Below are 22,435 nucleotides of genomic sequence, written 5' to 3'. Positions count from 1 at the left end.
GTGAATGAGGATTTTCAAAAAAGAGCTGCCATGTCACGGCTGATCCCAAGTCCCCTGAGACCACTGTCGTCTTCACTTGGGTGTCTGAGACGAATTAGTAATTTACTTAGGCTCCTTAAAGTAAACTAGACGTGGTCTCACTGGTGAATCATCAAAAGCAACTGTGTTTCTTTTGATTATTTGCGATGAGTGAGGTTTGTTTTGGCAACCCCAAGTAATGGAGAAGATGATCCACAGGTCTGGTTCCTCACGAGTGACTCCAGGCTGGAAAAACTTCTAGAAACAGGGTGGGAGCATGGGGTAACATGGGCAGTGCTGGGGCTTGGAGACTGCAGTTGTTTTTGTCCTCATCCATTTACCCATGCGCCCTCTCAGGGCCTCAGCTCTACCCTCTGGACAGGGAGCTTGGGTAAATATACATTTTTAGGATTTTTAGTTCTGTTATGTATCTGTGGCTCTGACCAACCTGGACTCATCAGACAGCAGAAACCCCACCTTCCCTGCCTCCCCCATGAATGAGAAATCTACTCTAGGAGTGCCTGGGAACTGACCCTCAGGTAGTCAGCCTGGCCATGTGTCCTGCCCGAACCCTACTTTGAAGTCACTGACTTTGCTGAGCAATCTTTTCGAATTTAAAAACTGGTGACCTCCAGATACACTTCATTCATAGGCCACAGGTCCAAAAAAATACTTTCTTTTTATGAGAAGAACGGAAAACATGAATTCATGCACTTTTAAGTTCAGTAAATGGGAAAGATGCTAATAGAGAATGGTTTCAGGTGTCTGCAGAAAGGCAAAGGAGGAGGAGCTGTGAGAGTGAAGCACTGGAGGAGGGCAGGAAAGATCTTTCTGGGAGCTGACTTTGTGCTGACTCTCAGGAGTGCCTACAAGATAGTGTTACCATAAGAAACGGAGGCTCAGAGAGGTCCGAGCTCTCAGGTAAAATGGGGCACTCTGGCTTCCCAAGCATCTTTCAGCTGCTTAGACAAAGACCAATGCCCACGGGACTTCCCTGGTGGTCTGGTGGCTAATGCTCTGAGTTCCCAGTGCGGTGGGCACAGGTCCGGTCCCTGATTGGGGAACTAGATCCCACTTGCCACAGTGAAGATCGAAAATCCCATCCCAACAACTAAGACCTGGCACAGCCAAAACCAAAAAACACCAGTGCCCATTCAGGGGGTCGTTGGGCCCGACTTAGGACTCAAGGGGTCCCTACTTGCCTACTGAGCCCTTCCTGCAGTTCAAGAAGCCCTCTAACAAACATCATAGGCAAGAAAGATACTTCCCCAGGAGCCGGACACAGATGATTTCATAAGCTAGTGAATTCACAGATTAGTGAGTGATGTTGGGTCACTTTCTCAGTGTTCTGTGCCCCCAACCCTTTACTGAGAGGAAGATTTGCAGGTCTTCTCTAGCATCCATATTCTCTGATGCACCTTAAAGGAACTTGAATGTCTTTATTGCCCCAGGAGATTGGTAGTTAACAGGAAAGGTTGGCAAAGGCATGTATCCCTCACCTTTGGTACTAATGTTCTATAGGAAATTTGCCATCAATCAGTCAGTTCTGTTGTTCAGTCATGTTCGACTCTTTGTGATCCCATGGACTGCAGTACTATATATCTGCCATCAATATCGCCCAGCAAATCTTCCTCCAGCTGCAGACTCCAAGGCATCAGGGAAAGTGCTCGATCTAGAGGTCAGAGTGGGCCACATGCTTCAATAAACCAGGCTGAGAAAAAACAGGTCAATGTCCTGGGAGGCTCTTCTCACAAAACCTTGCTATGCAGGAACCAGGGATGACTCTGTCTCTGCAGAGCACATTGAGACATCTCCAGGGGACCTGGAGCTTGTCCATTTAGGAATTTTTAGGGTCTAATAAGTCTCTTCTATAGCCTGTCTTGGCCCCGGGAAGAGAGAGACAAATAAGATTAGGAAGGGCTGAAAATCTCTGGGGCTCAGACAGAACTGTGGAGGACCAAGGTGCGCTTTGAGTCTGAAGACATTGGCTCAAACAAATCGGGGAAGGAAAGTGGAGATGTGACGGCCAAAGGTTAAGGAAGTCTGAGGACAGGTGGATGCTGAGGGAGGGGAATCAATATGCATCGTGTGAGGATGGTCACCGAAGCAGGTGAGAATGGACGGCCACTGGGATTCTGAATCAGAAAAACCTTGGCTTGAGAACTGGCGCCACCGCTTCCTGTATCTTGGGCAAAACCCCTCGGTTCACAAAGCCACTTCTCACTGCCGGCCAGGAGTAAATAGCGACCCCTTTGCTGCCCTCCTAATGTATGCCAAACACCGATAAACATTTCACGTGCTTTTGATCAGATGCAATTTTTTAGAAGACAAATTTCATTGTTGCTGTGATAGAGGAGAATGGGAGCGTTAGTGACGATAGTACGAAAGCGCAACGCACGGCGTCTAATTAGATGTGGAAAGTCAGACTCGGAGGGTTTAGTACTTCCAGCAACGAGAATGGCTAACCTTCAGGAAGGGCTGGGGATTTAGCAATCAGAGAAAAAACCTGGACAACCTAGCGCAGCCGATGCGATTGTTCCCAAGTGTTTGTTTTGGGGGCGCCAGGTGGGGCTTTATGGATTGAGAGATCCTTCAGCTGTTGATACTGACTCCCAGCCTTGACCCTGTATTTACAAAGACAAGAGGTCAGTCGACGCCCCGAGAATCCAGGTGACTCACTGGCTCCGAGCAGGCGGAGCCCACCGCAGGGAGGGGGTTAGATGGAATTCTCCCACCAAGGCCAAGGACGCCGAAGCTCTACGCTTCCTCTGTGGTTGGGGGAGGCGCCGGGCGCGGGGAGGGGGCGCCGCGCTCCAGGCGCCGCGCGGACGCCCCGCCCATTTTGGCCCCGCCCCGCCTCCTCGGCCCCGCCCCTCAAGGCTCGCGCGTTCTTCTAAGCCCCGCCCCCGCCACATCCGCCCGTCCCGGCCAGGTCCCTACCGAGCTCCTTCTCGCCGCTCAAAGGCACGCTTCCTTCGAAGCCCCGCCCCTCGCAGCCAGGCCTCGCCCCATAGCCCCGCCCTCTAGGCACCAACCCGCCCCTCGCGACCAGGCCTTGCCCCCTAGCCCCGCCCCGGCCCTCCTCCTCGGCCCCGCCCCTCAAGGCTCAAGCGTTCTTCTAAGCCCCGCCCCCGCCACATCCGCCCGTCCCGGCCAGGCCCCTACCGAGCTCCTTCTCGCCGCTCAAAGGCACGCTTCCTTCGAGGCCCCACCCCTCCCGGCCGGGCCTGGCCCCAAGCCCCGCCCCAGGCCCCGCCCCGCCCCTCGCAGCCCCAGGCTCCGCTCTGCCGGCGGCGCGGGCGGTGGGGCCCCGCGCCTTTTGTGTGGTGCTTGGGCCGCCGCGCGCGCTTTCTCCTCAGTCTCGACTCCCGGGCTGAGTTCTCCCGCGCGCGCCCGCCTCTCCGTCGACGACCTCGCAGCCGCCCGCGCCCGCCCGGGAACTGCGCCCCGAGTCTCGGGCGGGCGCGCGCTCCCCCGGCCGGCGGGACCCGCCGGCGCTCGCCCCTGCCCCTTCCTCTCCTTTTCCCCAACCCCGGCGGCGCGCGCACGCGGCGGCCCGGGCACGCGCCCGCCAAGATGGCAGGGGCCGGGGCCCGGCTGTCAGGCGCCGCCGCCTCAGCCCGTCCCCGCAGCTAGCGGCCCGGACGCCCGCCCCGAGAAGATGAGCCCCCGCTGCCCGCCGCAGCCCAGCGAGACGCGGAGCCGCCGCGCCCGCGGCCGGCTGCCCCGCTAACGCCCTGCGCCGCGCCCCCCGGCCCGCGCGCCCGCCCGCCCCGGCAGCGACAATGAGGTGAGTCTGGCGCGCGCGTGCGGAGCGCGGGGAGGGCCTCGGGAGCGCCGGCGGTGGCGGTGCTTCGGCGACGCCGGGAGGGCCTGGGGGAGTCGGCGCGGGCGGCGCCCGCCTGTGCAGCTCGCGGGGGGCTCGGGGCCGCGCGGGGAGGCGACCCCGCGGGCCTGTGTGGCCGCGCCCGGCCCCGAGCCGCCCCTCGACTCTGGCCGGCCTCCCTGTGCCGCCGCCCCGAGCTCGCGCGTTAAGGGGTCGTGTCCTTCCACCTGGAGCTGCTCGCCTGCCTCTGCTCCCTTTTTCTCCTCCCTATTTCCTTTCTTCTTGCACGCCACTCAAGTGCAAGACCCACAGCGTACCATTCCGTGGTTCATTACCCAGCCAGGGGGGATTGATAGGTATCAGTTCGAGAAAAAAACATTGCCAGTACCAGGAACTCGAAATTCTCTCTCCAGAGGTCACCCAGTCCTGACTTTTGCGGATTATCACTTCCTTGCCTTTTGTCTGTGTAATTGTACTTTCTAAACATATATCCCGTAAACACTATTAGTGTCTTTAATTTTTGCCCGTTTTGTGATCTTTATATAAATGAAATACTCATGCAATATATATTCTTTTGTGTGTCCGGCTTCTTTCACTCAAGATGTTTCTGAAATTCATCCATTACCTAACTGTTGCTAATTTTTATTAATCTGTCGTATTCCATTATATGAAGATACTACATCTTAAGCATTCCGCTATTTGAGGACACTTGTTTCTAAAACGTTAGCCGTTCAGTCGTGTCCGACTCTGCAATTCTGTGGACTATAGCCCGGCAGGCTCCTCTCTCTGTCTTTGGGATTCTACAGGCAAGTGTACTGGAGTGGGTTGCCATTCTCTTCTCCAGGGGATCTTCCCAACCCAGGGATCAAACCTGGGTCTCCTGCATGATGGACAGATTCTTTACAGTCTGAGCAGTAGAACTTCTAGGTCAAAAGATACCTGTATCTTCCGACTTTAAGAGGTAACACCAAATTTCGGAAGTGCCTGTACCAGTTTACACTCCTTCCAGCAAGTGTATGAGAGTTCTTGTGCTCTGCTTCGTTGCCAACACGTGGTATTGTCAGTCTTGAATTTTAGCCATCCTGTGCAGGCATCCTGATTGTGCAGGCAGCCTGGTGAGGTATCCCATTGTGGTTTTGGATTATGGTTTCTTGCAGACTGATGAGAATGAACATCTTTTTATGTTTATTTGATATTTTCTTTTATGAAGTACTTGTTCAGAAGTTTTTGTTTGGGGTTTTCACATCTTTTTCTTCCTAATTTGTGGGAGTTCTCTGGCAAAATCAAGAAGATAGTTTACTATAACATATTACTGCCCTGCCTTTCAAAGTAAGATCCACAGTCCATTTGGAAGTGATTTTTGTATAACTTGTGAAAAGGGGGTCAAATTTTTCATTTTTACCAGAATCATTTATTCAGCACTGTTTATGAAAAAATGTCTTTTCCCCATCACTCTGCTGTGCCACCTTTGTCATCTTCCAGTCTTCCATTTGAAATCATTTCTTTCCATCTGAGGAATTCCCCTTAGAATTTCTTTAGTGCAAGTCTGCTGGTGACAAATTCTTAGTGTTCACAGGTTTCATTATTTATTCTTCATTGAAAAAGATTTCTTGAAATAATCATTCCCATATCCTAAAATATACCCATTTAAAGTGTACAGTTGGGTGATTTTTAGTATTTTCATATACACACACACATGCAGTATTTTCACAGAGTTATGAACCATTGCCACAGTCTAATTTTAGAACAGTTTCCTCCATTTTAGAAGGATCTTTTCAGTAGTTGAAAAATTCTTGGTTTACCATTATTTTCTTTTAATACTTTAATGATACCTCATGGTTTCTGACATCGATTGTTTTCTGTTGAGAAGTCATTTGTCTGTCGTTCTTTGAAAGTAATCTTTTTCTCCATTTAAATTTTTAAAAAACATTTATTTAAAAAACTTATTTGGCTTTACTGGGTCTTAGTTGAGGCACGTGGGATCTTTGGTCTTCATTGAGCATGCAGAACTCTTAGTTTTGGCATGTGGGATCCAGTTCTTTGACCAGGGATCAAACCTGGGCACCCTGCATTGGGAGCATGGAGTCTTAGCTGGACCACCTGGGAATTTCATCTGGCTGCTTTTGAAATGTTCCCTGTCTTTGGTTTTCAGCAGTATTTTCTGTGCTGTGTGGATTTTTTTAAAAAAAGAGTAACATAACTTAGGGCTTCTTGAATCTTTGGCTTCGTGTCTTCCATTAGTTTTGGAAGTCTTGTGCCATTGGGACTTCACATGTTGCTTCTCTCCCATTCTCTCTCACCTTTCCTTCTAGCACTACAGTTACGCGCGTTAGGCTATTTCACTGTATCTTCTGTGTCTCTTAATCTTCCTTCTGTGTTTTCTTTTTCCTTCATTCTGGATCTCCCCTCTCTTATCTTTCCTATCACTTGAGTTTTTAATTTCAGTTATTATACGGTTTTTGGTTCTTTAATTTCGACTTGGCTTTCTTTTTATACTTTCTTTGTATAGTTTCTAGCTGTCTGCCAATATTATCAGTATTTTCTTTCATCTCCTTGAACATGGTATGTATAATGCTTGAAGTTTGTCCCATTATGGCAGTATTTATAAGTCATTTCCAACGTCTGTTTTCCTTGTTTTTCATTCATATTGTCTTTTCTCCTTATGTGTCTAATTGTTTTTGCTTTTTAATTTGTTTTGTTTTAATTCTGCTGGACATCAGATTTGCAAAATTGTAGAAAGTCATTTGCCCAAGATGATGTTTTCCTCTTCCAGAGATAATTCACGTTTGCTTTTGCCAGACAAATGGGGCACTTATTGTAAGGTCAAAACGGCCCAATGATGTTAGATAAAAAAGAACTCAGACACCAAATAGGTGGTGTAACAGGCTTTAATGGCGAGGCCCCCCCGGGCGGGGTTCCCGGACCCAAGCAAGTGAGGTCGAGGAAGTACAATAGTCAAGAGTCCGGCGGGACTTTTTTCCCGCCAGCGGGAAAAGAAGACGAGAAGGAGAAGCCAAGATGGCTACCGGAGTCCGGCCTTACACTTATAACCTGGAGTCACTTCAGTGCAGTCTCAGGGATTGGGATGTTTCTACCTGTTCGTTTGACCTTTAGTGCTAGTGTTCATCTCTTCTCTAGCCCTCTTATCCCCCAACCCAACGCCATGCTTTTAGGATTCCCCCTAGAGTTGGCAAACATCCCCAGGGAAAAGTATCCCCAAGTACTGATCTCATCTCCCTGAGCATCTGATGTCCCTTCTTCTTCAAGCCTCCAGGCAGAATTTTATTCTATTATCCCCCCGTTTTTCTAGTTTTTTCCAGCAGGAGGATTGTTCTGATTTACTAAGTTCATATTTAAGTCGCTCGCTCAGTCGTGTCCGACTCATTGCAACCCCGTGGATTGTAGCCCACCAGGCTTCTCCGTCCATGGGATTCTCCAGGCAAGAATACAGGAGTGGGTCGCTATTTCCTTCTCCAGGGGATCTTCCCCACCCAGGGATTGAACCCAGGTCTCTCGCATTGTAGGCAGATGCTTTAACCTCAGAGCCACTGGAAGTAAAAGTCTCTGATGTGGTGGCGCTAGTAGTAAAGGACCCTCCTGCTAGTGCAGGAGAGCTAAGAGACTCGAGTTTGGTCCCTGGTGCGGGAAGATCCCTGGAGGAGGAAATGGCAGCCCACTTCAGTATTCTTGCCTGGAAAATCGCATAGACAGAGGAGCCTAGTGGGCTTCAGTCCATGGAGTTGCAGAGTCAGATGGGACTGAAGAAACTTAGCATGCACGCAAAAAGTCCCTGATGTGAGGGACAATTTGAGTCAACATTCAGTTTTGGAGGAGACTTAAGCTATCAGGTTACAGAAGCTGTGGAGAATAACACCACGTATTTTCTTGTGTTATAGCTATATTAGAGCATTTCAGTTTGTGAAATGAGCTTAGGATCAAGGTAGCTTTAAGAATAAATCTTTATTTCCTTTTAGCAAGTAATTAATTGGAAAAAATGGCACATCATTACTGTAAAGCAAAGGAAGCAGTTGCTTTTTCTCCCTTTTAATATTCATTTCTTTTTTCTGTCTTGTTTCCTTCATTGTTTGTTTCATAAATCCACTTGACTAGAACATTTTATTTTTTGATCTATAATAGAATTCTCAGATCCCATTTTGGGGGATCAGATGACAAGTCATGGATATAGAAATGAAAGTTTTTAAATACTTTTTCCAAAATGAGTCATCCAGTTACCCTTTTCCTTTATGGATTTTTTTTTTTCTTTTAAAATGCTGCTAACAGTTTGACATGGTTCTCTGTTGCAGACTGATTGTAGTTAAACATCCATACGTGTATATTTATATGTACCTCAAATACTGGGCTTTTGCAAATGGACATAAATGAGTTGGGGGGGTCTTTTCATAACCTTTGTTTTCAGCTCATTCAATTTAGATATTTATAAGCAGTATGGCTCATCTGTGAAAATCCTTTTGTTCAATGCTGAAATTTTTTAAATGAAAATGTCATATTTTTCTTGCTAAATAATCTCATGGGAGTGCGTAGATTGTAAAGGGTCAGAAATGAAACCTCTGAACTGACCCTATCCAGGAGTGTCTTAGAAAGGCATAGGGCTGGAGATGCATTCTAAAAAATAAACTGAACATCTGAGGCACATGTCCACATATTGTAGTAAAAAGTTCTGTTGAATCAGATGACTTGGATAATTAAGGCTGTGTCCGAGTTTTTCTTGGGCTTCGCAGGTGGCACTGGTGGTAGAAACCCACCTGTCAGTGCAGGAGATGTAAGAGACATGGGTTTGATCCTTGGCTCGGGAAAATCCCTTGGAGGATGACATGGCAACCCACTGTAGTTTTCTTACCTGGAGAATTCCATGGACAGAGGAGCCTGGCAGGCTATGGTCTGTAGGGTCGCAAAGAGTTGGACACGACTGAAGTGACCTAGTACGTTGAGTTTTTCTTAATTTTCTAGCCTGTTGCCTGAATTATTTCTTTTCTTCTAGCAGACCTTATGTATTCTCATATCTTTATTCAGAAATCATCTTTGGAGGCCTTCTCATTGCTACTGGGTTAGATGGGAAGAAGGAACCAAACCTCCTCCCCCAAATAGTTCCCATCCTTAGAAGATTTATAGACACTTATAGACCCTTTTCTGAATCCTTTTTCTACTTAAAAACAAGACACCCACATGTACAGTATTCAAAATATTTCTGTTTATATACTTTAATCATTTCTCTCTTGGGTGGGAAGATTCTCTTCTGTGAACATTTTCCCTACCTGCCTTTTATCTTTGAAAGATTTGATAATGGAAGTTTAAGATTTTTTTATGTTATTAAGCCATTTTGTTTGGAATTTTTCCATCTTTCTTACATTTAAGGTAGCATTTGTCTAGAAGTTTGGTAAGTTTTAAGTTGTTTTCTGTTTTATATATAAAATTTCAAGAAAGTGCATCCTTCAAATTGTCTGGAATATGAGGTAAAGATTCAAACTATATTTGTTCTTCAGAATTGCTGATCAGATACTTGATTATGTCAGTAGATATGTGGCAGAGATACCAGGAATGTTGAACAGCAGTACAAACGTGGATCCCAAAATCCGCTTCAGGGTGCGTGGTAACGTCTGAAGCAGCTTTACCTTCAGTGCTCAGAAAGTTTGCCTGTGTGTGTGTGTGTGTGTGTGTGCGTGTGTGAATGTCTGAAGGAGCATTACCTTCAGTGTTCAGAAAGGTTGCCTGCCCCTGCCAGGGTCAGCCTTGTGTGTGTGTGTAAGGCATGGTCAGCCTCCTATCACCAGGGCCAGCCGTGTGTGTGTGTGTGTGCATTGGTCAGGCTCCCATCCCACAGGTCTGGTTGTGTGTGTGTGTGCGCGCCGTGTGTGTGCGTGTGCGTGCGCTCGTGTGTGTGTGTGTGTTGGTCAGGCTGCCATCCCACAGGTCTGGTTGTGTGGGTGTGTGTGCGCGCGCACACTGGGGGTGTGTGTGCCGTGTGTGTGTGTTGTTGGTCAGGCGTTTTGTGTGTTGTTGGTCAGGCGTGTGTGTTGTTGGTCAGGTGTGTGTGTGTGTGTGCGTGCGCATGCACTGGGGCTGTGTGTTGGTCAGGCTCCTATCCCACAGGTCTGGTTATATGCTGGGGAACTATCTCCTCTGGGCCGGGGCACTGTATCCGTTTGGAGTTCGGCAGAATGCAGCGCGATTAGAGTACAGCATGCGAAACCCAGGCACAAACATGGCCTTCGTATCACAGTGAGTCCGCACTGGCTAACACATTGGAGTCCAGGTACATCTCTGAGCTTGTTGCTGCAGAATAGACAGGAGCACACCTCCAGGTGTCTTTGGAAGTCATCTCGGGAGACAAGCTGTGGAGCTGTGGCGCCTGTGTGTGTGTATCTTTGGCTCTTCTCTCTTGTCCTGTCTGCTTATTTTTAGATCTGTGTCATTACCATATTTACCTTGTGGGCGATTTTTTTGTTTGTTTCTTTTAGTATTTACATTTTGGCTGTGCAGCACATGAGATCTTACTTCCCCTATCAGGAATTGAACTCTTCGCCCCCTGCAGTGGAAACTCAGAGTCTTAACCACTGGACTGCCAGGGAAGTCCCTGAGTAATGATTTTTAATATAAGCAGTGTCATCTTTTTATTGGAAGTAATGTCATTTTGAATTTTGTTGGTTTGGTAGTTTTGTTTGTATCTAGTCACATAAATATAAGAAATTTCCTGAATAAGCTACATGAAAATAAATTAAACCAGTATTGTTTCACAAGGTTTTTTTCCTTTTAAAGGAAATCTGTCGTCTACCAAGTTTGAACCTTGCAGTAGACTATAAGCTTGATGACTGTTCGTTGTTAAGTGAAGATCACAAGTGCTCGAGTAGTGCAATAACTTGAAGAGGGCCTCCAGCTTACTTCTGGGTGAGGTGGGCAGGACAGTGGTCCCCCCTCAGCGAACAGCTGTTTCCCTTTCCCATCCTGAATGGAGAAGACCTTATAGAACTGTTTTCTGGTTTAAGTGGGACTTCCCTGGCAGTGTAGGCAGATGCTTTACTGTAGCTCAAATGGTAAAAAATCTGCCTGTGAGGCAGGAGATCAGGGTTCAGTCCCTGGGTTGGGAAGCTCCTCTGGAGAAGGGAATGGCAATCCACTGCAGTATTCTTGCCTGGAGAATTCCATGGACAGAGAAGCCTGGCGGGCTACAGTCTGTGGGGTCGCAAAGAGTAGGAGACGACTGAGTGACTAACACAGTCCTTGGTGGTGTAGTGGCTGAGATTCTGCGTTCACAATGCAGGGTGCCCGGGTTAAGTTTCTGATCAGGGAACTAGATCCCATATACCAGATGCAGCTAAGACCTGGCACAGCCAAATAAATAAATATATTTTTAAAATGCAACTATATTGAATATGGAGAATTTGAAAACATGGAAACTATAAAGAAGACAATAAAAATCAGCATTGGTCCTACTATTGAAGGAAGGATAAACCATGAAACACAGGGTATAGTTCCTTTATCTTTTCCATATGTGAGAGTGACATTTTCACAAAATTGATAATGTACTGTGTATTTGTATTGGGCATTTTTGCATTCGACATGTATGCATTTCCCCTTTGTTATTAATGTTCTTTGAAAACATGTAAAATGACTGAATAAAAGTGTATCAGATGATATATCATAATTTATTTACCAGTACCCCAAGTTTGGGACAGTTGGCTTCTTTTTAGAATATCATCATTGTAAACTACATGATAATGACTGCACGTTAAGTCTTAGAGGGCATCTCTGATTATTTCCTTAAAATAAGGTAGCAAAATAGTATTACTGGCACCAAAGTCTGTTGATATATATCATCAGAATGTAAATTTTAAGCACAAAAGAGAGAAAAATAATGAAAGGAACTTTATTCCTGGTCTTAACTTGGAGGTTCCTCTCCCAAAAAGTTTGAGGATTAGAAAAGGAATTAGAAATAAATGGTGTGCTTGCACCTGTTCGCCAGTTGGGGGAGCCCTGTTCCCGAGTCCCCTGAAACAACTGGGTTTGAAGGTGGATTGTCTGTCTGTCCTTAAGGCTGTGTGAAAGACGTCTATTTTTGGGTTTGGACTTAAAGTAGGAATGTGAATGAACTTTTTTAAAATACTGATTTAGGCCACATTTTGTCCCTTGTAGTCTAAGCAGCCTGGCTTTTAAAGTCTAATAGACCTGGATTCTGCCCCAGAGCCACTCTACCAGCTGACTAACTTGGTGCAAAGTACTTAACCTTTATGACCCTCCACTTTTCTCAAATATAAAGAGGCTAATCCTACTTCCTTCTTAGGTTTGCGAGGCTCAAACAAGAATACATAAAAAGTTCTCAGTGCATGATGTTCAATAAAAGTTGGCTGTTTACCTCCCCCACCTCACCTTGTTATGTCTGTGAGGAAGATAAACCTTAGAAGATCTGGGACAATTCTGACTTCAGATATTTTGCCCTCTGTCAGATTGCTGCCTAACTTGTCTACCATAAGTGATAATTTTTTGCTTTAGAAACCACAGTTTCTGTTGATACTTCAACTTCTAAAAATGATTCAGGACATTCTCTATAAAAGACACAAAATAGAACTACTGAAATAAAGACAAAACAGACATGTTATTTTGGGGTGGAGAAGATAATTGTACTAAGAAAATTTAGATGAAGAAATAGTTACTGCAGTTGACTGTGAAATTGACGGAAGTGGTGGCAGAAAGGACAGTGGGAGCCGATGGGACACGTGTTCCGAGTGTCTTAGAGGAAATGGACACCGTCCCTTACAGGGGCCGGTTTGGGAAGCCACTTGCCTTCTCCAGTCCTTCCCCTTGTCACGTATTTGTCCTTGCTCTCTCGGTAAAGCTTCCAGCCCCTCACACACTCTGGCAGCTGTGCTCCATCCTGGGCCTCTGAGGAGCTGTCTGTTGTTCTCATCTAGTTTCCATACTCTCTCAAAGGATCCTTAAATAAGTAGAGGTCTGATGGACCAGCTCACGAGTTGACCTGAGTAAAACTTCCTTTTCCTCTTCACCTTGCTCAGTGCCTAGCCTTCAAATCTTAGTTGAAATGTCACTTCCTCAGGGAGGAACTCCTTGACCCCTACCCTGACTGAGGGCCCTTTCTTGTTTGCTCTGTGGGATTCCATATTTCCTCTGCTGTTATTCTTTATAATTATTATACTTGCTTTTTCTGGCCTATGCCTCACAGGGTTACATCTGTTTTGATCTCTGTTGGGTCCCAAGAGCCTAGCACTGTGCCTGGTGCTTGGTAGATGCTTTATGAAAATCGATGCTGCCACTTGTACCCCAAATGGGCAATAAATCATGACATTCATTCTGCCTCGTCATGCGTCCTCCCAAGTACAACATTCCGGGCAGCTCCCGAATGGGAGATGCTGGCATCCAAGATGAAAACTTTCATTATGTGCTTAATGAATTGCTGGGGTGCCCGTGCTGTCATCTGGTGTTTCCATACCACTGCCAGGAGACAGGATTTGTTTACTGATGTGGAATGGGTTCTTTTTTCCCGTTTTTTTTTTTTTTTCCTTTGTAAGGACGTTGTGCACTGTAGCTCTCCGTGTCCCTGGTGTTTCTCAGACTTTAATGTGCGCAGGAAGCACCGTGTGTCCTTTCAAAATGCAGACCCCAGGCCCCAGTGCTGGGGACGGAGGAGTGCTTTTCATAAGCCTTTTTTTTTCTTTTTATAAATAGAATTTACATGTTAAAGCAACTTTAGATTTATAGGAAAATTAAGCAGATAGTACAGAGAGTCCGGAGAGTTCCCACACACATATCTGTACTGGCACCGCTTCCACTGTTAACATCTTCACGGTCCATTTGTTGTATTCAGTGAACGGCTGTTGGTAACAGTATTAATAGCTGGAGTCCATAGTTGTTGGTCTGACCGAATGTCCTTTTTCTGTGTCATGTTCTGATCCAGAATACCACATTGCATTTTGTTCTTAAATCTCTCAGACTGTCTCTATTTTCTGAGATGTACCTGTTTAGGTCTGTTACAGGATGCCCTTCTGCTGGAATCTGTTTCATGTTCCCCTCGGGGTTAGCCTGGGGTTGTCAGTTTGGGGCAGGAGGATCACGAGAAAGTGACACTGCATCCCGCGTTGCGGGGTGCGTACCCGCAGCGTGCTGGGTCACTGGGTGCCGACCGTGACCCCCGGTTTCATCCTGTAAGGTCCCTCTTTCATTCCCCGCTTCATTCTGTCGTCCTTTCAAAGCAGTCCTCGTTCCTCTTGTTCAGTCGCTCAGTCGTGTCTGACTCTTTGCGACCCCGTGGACTGCAGCCCGCCAGGCTCCTCTGTCCATGGGACTTCCCAGACAAGAACCTATTCCAGGGGAGCTTCCTGACCCAGAGATCGAACCTGTGTCTCCTGAATTCTTTACCACTGAGCCACCAGGGAAGCCCAGTACTGTTGCGTAGCCCATGCTTAAAGAGTAGGGAATTATGATCCTTTTGATGAATGCTTTTTAAATTTTAATAATTAAATGTTTATTTTTGTGTGTATTAGAAAAAAATCACTGCATCAGATTAGTGGTATTTTAACTGGGTTCTCTAGAAAACTACCCAAGATGGAGGCTCGTGTGTGTTTGGAGGAGAGCATAGGGTTGATATTTGGGGGAAGGAAGGGTGATACGTCCATTAGGTCCCGTCTTCATTTGGCAGAGGAGTGCCCCGGTTGGCATGTATTGCCCCGCTGGTGCTCTCAGTGGGTCCCGAGAGGGCACACATGGCAGCTCTCTGGGGCCTCAACAGACGCTCCCCCCCCCCCCCCCGCCCCACCAGGCAGGCTCTGGACACAGGTCAGAGCCCGGACAAAGCTGGTTGCCTCAGGGGTGGCTGGAATAAAAATAATTAAGACGGGAGGAGCTGAAATGGTGCAGACGAGGTGCTTAATGCGTGTGACTTTGTGGGTATTTCTTTTTTCAATTTTTTGTTTACTGCCTCTTGATTTTCAGTCATAGCTAGAAAGTTTTCTACGTCCCCAGGTTAAATTCACCTTTTTTTTTTTTTCTAGTACCTGTATCATTTCTTTTTTCTTTTCAAACTTTTACATCTTTGACCCACTTGGAATTGAATATATGGGTTTGAGAGCTAGATCCAATTTTAGCCTTTTCCATCTCATTTTTCAGTTATCTCAGTACGACTTATTAAAAATTCCATTTTCCCCCAGTGTTTTTAGGTTTTGTCCTTTGTCATGTTTAATTTATTTGACCCATTTCTGGAGTTTCTGTTATGTTCCATTTCAGTTCAGTTCAGTCACTCAGTTGTATCCGACTCTTTGCGATCCCATGAACCGTGGCATGCCAGGCCTCCCAGTCCATCACCAACTCTCGGAGCTTACCCAAACTCATGTCCATTGAGTCGGTGATGCCATCCAACCATCTCATCCTCTGTAGTCCCCTTCTTCTCCTGCCCTCAATCTTAGGTTCCATTGGTCTATATTTATTTGGGTGCCAATATCTTACTAAAGAGCCTGTATTGTGTGTTTTAATATTTAGGAGGGCTAATACTCTCTTACTGCTTTAGCGAGTTGATTTTAAAGAAAATGATCAATTAATAGCACTCACGTTAAACAGATGTGACAAAAATCATGGCCAAATAGTGCTTTAACCCAAAGGAACAAATCCAGAATGGCATGATTCAGGCATCTGAATGCCCCTTGGGACAAGTTCTTACTTATAACGTGATATGTTTGGCTTTTGAATATGCATCCAAGGCTGGATGTGACCCCTCAGGATAGGACTGTCAGCACAGTCAAGGCACCCTTAACCTCAGTCACCCTCGCTCCAAAGTGTGAATGAAGCTGGTTTATTTTGGAGGGTTTTACCTGTAAAAAATATTCATTTGTCAAACCATAGAAAATTAGATTCAAAAACTTAGAAATTCTCTAAGTCCAGTGGTTTTTAACCGTCACTGGGCATCGGAAGCAGTTGAAAAGGCCTTCTTCCCCATCCCCCTTCCAGTGCCAGGGCCCTGCCTTAGAGTCCACTAATCTGAAATAAAGTGTTTTGTTGCTGTTACTTCATTTAAAATCTCTCATTAAGTATGTAGCCAGAGTTGAGAACTGCTGGCCTAGTCCTGAGATCAAGACTGGGTCTGGTTTCTCTGAAAGGTTGGTGAGTGCTCAGTAAATGTTTGTTGACTAGTGCATGAGCCCTATGTCTCAGATGAGAGATAGCCCATTTCTCAGGCCCCAGAGGCCTTGCCTAGGCCACATATATTGTGTGCTTAGTTGCTCAGTCGTGTCTGGCTCTTTGCAACCCCATGGACTGTAGCCCACCAGGCTCCTCTGTCCATGCAGATTCTCCAGGCAAGAATACTGGAGTGAGTTGCCATGCTCTCCTCCAGGGGATCTTCCCAACCCAGGGATTGAACCCAGGTCTGCCACATTGCAGGCAGATTCTTTACCATCTGAACCAGGGACACAAAGATTTCTTATTTTTTCACTCTTCTTCACCCAAGGTTTCCTCTTTAGTTACAGGCCAAAGTAGGCAAGAGCATTTGCTCTTGATTCACGAGTTCATTTTTATGACCTCAACCCCAGTTCCTCCTGTTCAGTACCGCAGAAACTTGAAAATGAGCCTTAGACTTTGTAGTGAGAGAATTGGACTGTGCTGAAATTTCAGCCTGTGTTCAGTGTCTGCCCACCTCTGGGTGGGGATCAGGGAGGGGCAGGGAGGAGGAGCAAGGCCCAGGGAATGGCCTTCCCGTGTCTGTTGTGTGTTGGGCTCCAGGTCTAGGGGTTTATAGCTCCTAGGTTCCAGCTGTGTCATTTTTTGAAGGGAGCTCCATGCCTCCCATTCCAGCCATAAGGCCTGTTAGATTTTAGATTACAGGGCATGATGAAATTAGTTTTGATTGATGCTTTGTTTTAATTAGGGCTTTATGGTTTTCTGTTAGTCAACAGCAATGCCAGCTCTTGTTTTCTCACACTCCAGATTGCTTCATCGCCTGATTTGGTTAGTTCCCTGGGAAAAACTCAAATTTCAGAACTGCAGAAGTTGTAGAAGTCAACTAGAGAAGACTCGAATTAGATGAAGAGTATTTTATGTTAGAAAGTTGCCATCTGGTTCAGTTTTGAAGAAGGCTTTTGTACTGGATTGGGGATTCTACTTCTGGCAGTGTTCTATCAGATCAGATCACTTGGGCCTAAGACCTACTAAGAACAAGACAAGGTGAAAAGTTGAGAAAAAACTGTCAGTTTGAGGGCATAGGAGAACCACAAGGCAGAAGGAATTTTCAGAGCCAAGGTGTAGGTAGAGATGTCAGGTAACCCTGCATTTGGCACCATTTCTTTCCTTGAAGCAATTGTCAGTGCTGAAATTGTCAACTGAGAAGATGATCAAAGCTTTAGCCAGATTCATGGGATGGGAAATTTTTATAAAAGTTGGTGCACACCCTTGCTGAGGAGGAGAAGCCCTAGTAAACACCCCAGTTTTCCTAAGGGCTTTTCTTAGGGACAGGAGTGAACTGGACAGAGACTGGCGCTCTCAGGAGCTGGAGTACTGCCTTGTCTCATCTGTGTATCTAGCTGGATTCAGGTGACCTGGAGTAGTTCGTGCCTCTGACCTACCTGTGTGTCAGAAACAAAAGCAAATCCTCTAGGAGCCTGGAATTATCTATGAACTGTACATGTGCAATGACTGGCATTCAATCAAGAATGACCAGATATACGAGAAGACTTAACCCAAAACAAAGGGAAAACAGACAGTAGGAATAGACATAATGAAATAATCAGACTTGGATTTTAAAAGAAATATGATTAGTATATCTAAGGAGATAAGTTGTATTTTACCTTTTCTTGTTCACCATGGTCATTTCAGCTTAGAGGCTAACTCAGACACCTGGACAAGAGTGTTTATAGTTTTCAGTGGAGGGCCAGTATGAACAAGTGTGAACAAGTGTGGCTGCCAGTTGTCCTTGGGCATATTTGCATGTGTTCATTGGAAGGACTGATGCTAAAGCTGAAACTCCAGTACTTTGGTCACCTCATGTGACGAGTTGACTCACTGGAAAAGACTCTGATGCTGGGAGGGATTGGGGGTGGGTGGAGACGGGGACGACAAAGAATGAGATGGGTGGATGGCATCACCAACTCGATGGACATGAGTTTGAGTGAACTCCGGGAGTTGGTGATGGACAGGGAGGCCTGGCGTGCTGTGATTCATGGGGTCGCAAAGAGTCGGACACGACTGAGCGACTGAACTGAACTGAATCATCTTTGCTTAATCCCCTACTATGTAGCTTTGAGGTCAGGACAGGAGAGAAATTAGAATAACGATCATAGACATTTAGATCTTAGAACTAGAAGAAACCCTGGAGGTCAGTATTTTGACTCTCTTGTTTTTATCTTTGAGAGACATGTACATTGTTGAGCCTGGCTTAGGCAGTGTGAACACACAGGGATGTTATTTTATGCGGTAGAGCTGATGGTAAACACTTAATGAAAACCCAATCTCAGTAAATGTGAACGCCGTTTTCTCGGCCACGCGGCACAGCTTGTGGTATCTTAGGTTCCCAACCAGGGATCGAACCTGGGCCCCCAGCAGTCAGGTGTGGTACCAAGTTGGACAGCCAGGCAGTTCCCTGAATGTGACTGCTTTAAAAGTACTGTAGAATTTTAAATTTATTACTGTAGTAAATGTGAGTTGTTGTTTTTTAAGTGTAGACTTCTCTTAATACGTGACTACTCTTTATCTGTTTTCGTGTAGCATATCTGCTTAAAAATTTACGTAAAGGTAGATTTTGAGTACCTGAAGGGTACTCGGGAGAGTGAGAGTTGGGCCTTGGGTGTTACTGTGTCGCCAAGGAGCGGGGGATGGGGCATCTGAAGTGAAAGTGCCAGGAAGCAGGTGTGGCCAACACAGCGTGGACTCATTTATGTCATCGCGTTTGTAACGGGCTGGGCTGGGTCTTTCCTCTTCCGTGTTGGTGCCTCCCTTTTGCGGCTCTTTGTACCGGTTTGTTGTCGCTTGAAGACAATGGTCTTTCATTAATTAGTTTAATGCCCTCAGTTCTTCAACTTATTCATCATTTATCTCTGATTAGTGGTCCTTTGGAGGGCTTCCCTTTCACTGAGCTCTGACCCACTGACGTCATTAGTGAAAGTCACTCAGTCGTGTCAGACTCTTTGCGACCCCATGGACCATCCATGGAACTCTCCAGGCCAGAATACCGGAGTGGGTAGCCTTTCCCTTCTCCAGGAGGTCTTCCCAACCCAGGGATGGAACCCAGGTCTCCTTCATTGCAGGTGGATTCTTTACCAGCTGAGCCACAAGGGACATAATTAGCATTTAAAAATTTAAATTCTCTAACATTAGCCTGAACACAGAAAAATGTTGGGCCTGGCACTCAATTGAAACCATTTATACAAAACAGAAGCACCACACTTGGAGCCTGTGTGCCTGTAAACAGATGAAAATCAAATGTACCCATTCTTGTATTAGCTGAGATTTCTGACTGAGCATCTTTAGGTACTTCCTATCCTCGGAAGAAGGAAGATGCCCTCCTGAATTTGTGTGACTGTGTCAGTGTAAACAGGACACTGAAGACAGTCCCAGCTAGAAGAACAGCACTGCCTGGTCCCCTTGCGGGAGGGGAGGGTGAGGTGCCCCAGAGTGTCCGCCCCGTGGGTGATGAGGCAGGCCGCATCGCTAGGGACCGCACAGGCGGATAGAATCGTTCTCTGAGTTTTATCAGGTTCCCTGTGCTGACTGCTGGGCTATGGGTATAAGACATGGTTATCCACACATGTAGCTTATCGCCAAGAAGCTAGAGCACAGGTACCTCACACTCAGTGAGTCTAAAACTAGTCTCACCACTACTGTCTTTATGAGCAGTTGGTTTTTGACAAAGATGCCAAGAAAATTCAATGGGGAAAAACATTGCAGCAAATGCTGGGACACCTGATTATCAATACACAGAAGTCGAATCCCCTACTTCCATATAAAAAAGTTAACTTTTAGATTATGAACTTAAATGTTGAAGCTAAACCTTTTTTTTTTTTAATGAATATGTCTTTCCTTATCTATATTTTTGGCCGTGCTGGGTCTTGGTCGCTGCGGGAGGGCTCTCCCCACTCTAGTTGCGGTGCTGGGCCTCTCGTCTCGGGGGCTTCCCCAGAGTCACTGCAGCTCGGGAGCTCCAGAACGCGGGCTCCTTGGTTGTGGCACGTGGACTCGGTTGCCTCTCGGCATGTGGGATCTTCCCGGACCAGTGTCCCTGGCATCGCAAGGCAGGTTCTTAACCACTGGACCACCAGGGAAGCCTGCTAAAACTTTCTTATAGGAGAAAATATAAGAGTAAATCTTGAATTCGGCAATTTTTTTTAGATGTAATACCAAAACACAAGTCATAAAAGAAAACAAATTGGATTTCATCTAAATTAAAAACGTGTGCTGCTGCAGATCATACTGTTAAGAAAGTGAGAAGACAACTTGCAGAGTGGAAGAAGGTACCTGATAAGGGATTTACATCTAAAATGCACAACAAAGTCCTCCAACTCAGTAATAAAAAGACAACCCACCTTAAAAGGGGGCAAGTGATTTAAATGGACACTTCCCCAGAGAAGAGATACACATGGCCAATAAACACACGAAGAGGTGCTCAGCATCATTAGATACGAGGAAGTCCAAACCAGACCACGATGAGGCACCATGCATTCTCACTGGACTCGGGAGGACAGATGAGGGCTTCCGCAGTGGTCCAGGGGTAAAGACTCTGCCTGCCAGTGCAGGGACGCGGGTTCGATCCCTGGTCTGGGAATCTCAGAGCATGCCTGAGAGAGCAACTAAGCCCATAAGCCACAACTGCTGAGCCCTTGTTCTAGAGCCTGTGCTCAGCAGCAAGAGGAGCCCCTGCAATAAGAAGCTCGGCCCCTCAGTGAAGAGTAGCCCTCGCTCTCTGCAACTTGAGAAAGCCTGCTCGCAACAGTGAAGACCCAGCACAGACAAAAATGAATTTTTTTTTTTTACTAAAAGGACAGCTAATAACAAATGTTGATGAGGATGTGGGTAATTAATCTTCACACATTGGGTAAGTGACTGTGTAGATAAATCTCATATTGGAAACCTCAGACATTACCTGGGGAGAATGTACAGTTGCTTTGGGAAACAGCCTGGTAGTTCTTCAGAATGTTAAACATAGAGTTTCCTTATGTCTCAGCATTTCCACGTGGAGCCATATACCCAAGAGAAATGAAATGTACCTCCATACAAAACTCTACATGAATGTTCATAAGAGCTTTATTTGTGGCAGCCAAACAGTGAAAATGACTCAGATGTCTACGTCCTTATGATTGGATCAGTAAAATGTGGTACAATGGGATATTATTCAGCAATAAAAAAGGAATGAGGTGCCCATGCTGATAAAACATGGGTGAACCTTGAGAATATTGTGCTGTGAGAAAGAAGCCAGTTACAAAAGACCACATTCTGTATGATTCCATTTATATGAAATGTCCAGAAGAGGCAAGTCTGTAGAGACAGGAAGTAGGTCTGTAGGTGCTGAGGTTGACGGGTGAGAATGGGGAGTGGCTGCTGGTGGGTGTGAGGTTTTTGTTGGCGGGGTGATAAAAACAGTATAAATTTAGATTGCAGGGATGGTCACACTGCCTTGTAAGTATACTAAACAGTTATTGAGTAATGGGTTACTTCTATGGAATAAAAAATCTCTTTCTAAATAAATCTGCTTTAAAAAAAAACGAACGCACTGCTCTCCTTCCCAGAATTTTCTTCCCGAATCCTCATTCGCAGTGAGCTGTGGCCTGACTGAAACCTGGAGCCTTGATGGAATCATTCATTCCCTCCCCCCAGATCCAGGTGGATGCGTCATTATAATTTCTTCTCCCCTGAACTATCTTTTGTCTGTTCCCCTTCCTCCGGAGCTGATACTGACATAAATAGGTCTTCATCATTATTAAAGTGCCATAGTCACATTCCACTTTCCTTGTTTACCTCTTTAATTGTCTCTTCGGTATTTTGTCAATACTCAACTCTGAGTTAATATTCTCTTCCTAAGTTTCTTCAGAATATTTCTGTGTCTTTCTGGATAAAGTTATAACTTCTCAGCATAGTTTATAAAGTCTTGGATGAACTAGGCTCCCTCTGCCTCTTCAGATTGGTTTCCTCTGTTCTTGTTTATAAAGAACCTACCCTCACATGTTCTTTGCATATGGTAGTCCTGATTGTAATGCCAGTTTCAAGTGGGCAGCCGGCACATGTGGCACCGTGTGGGACAGCACAGATTATGGAATTTCCATTGTTGCATCATAAGCACTCACCAAATGAATGAATCCTCACTCAGTGAATATTTCCTGAGTGAATGAATGTGATCATAGCCATTATCTGTGACAGGGATTCACCCAGCGTCTGCTCTTATAATTTTGGTGGTTAGGTGTTCCCTGGGGTGGCTCAGAGGTTAAAGCGTCTGCCTCCAATGCGGGAGACCCGGGTTCGATCCCTGGGTCGGGAAGATTCCCTGGAGTAGGAAACGATAACCCACTCCAGTATTCTTGCCTGGAGAATCCCATGGACGGAGAAGCCTGGTAGGCTACAGTCCACGGGGTCGCAAAGAGTCGGACACGACTG

At 46.0% G+C, this 22,435-nt stretch overlaps 1 protein-coding gene across 1 annotated transcript in view; it reads left to right on the top strand.

The window, feature by feature from the left end:
- The first annotated feature begins 3,340 nt into the window (after positions 1-3,340).
- Positions 3,341-22,435, top strand: part of EVL (Enah/Vasp-like) — a 139,091-nt gene continuing 119,996 nt past the window's right edge. Inside the window, exon 1 of the mRNA XM_055418529.2 lies at positions 3,341-3,808. Within this exon, the coding sequence (XP_055274504.1) occupies positions 3,804-3,808 (5 nt within the window). The 5' untranslated portion in view covers positions 3,341-3,803. The remainder of the gene's footprint in view (positions 3,809-22,435) is intronic.

The sequence above is a fragment of the Moschus berezovskii genome, chromosome 21, assembly GCF_049115385.1.
Source record: "Moschus berezovskii isolate FMDL1 chromosome 21, NW_MosBer_1.0, whole genome shotgun sequence".
NCBI lineage: Eukaryota > Metazoa > Chordata > Mammalia > Artiodactyla > Moschidae > Moschus > Moschus berezovskii.
Note: the sequence above shows the minus strand (reverse complement) of the source record. Positions and strands in the feature narration are given on the sequence as shown.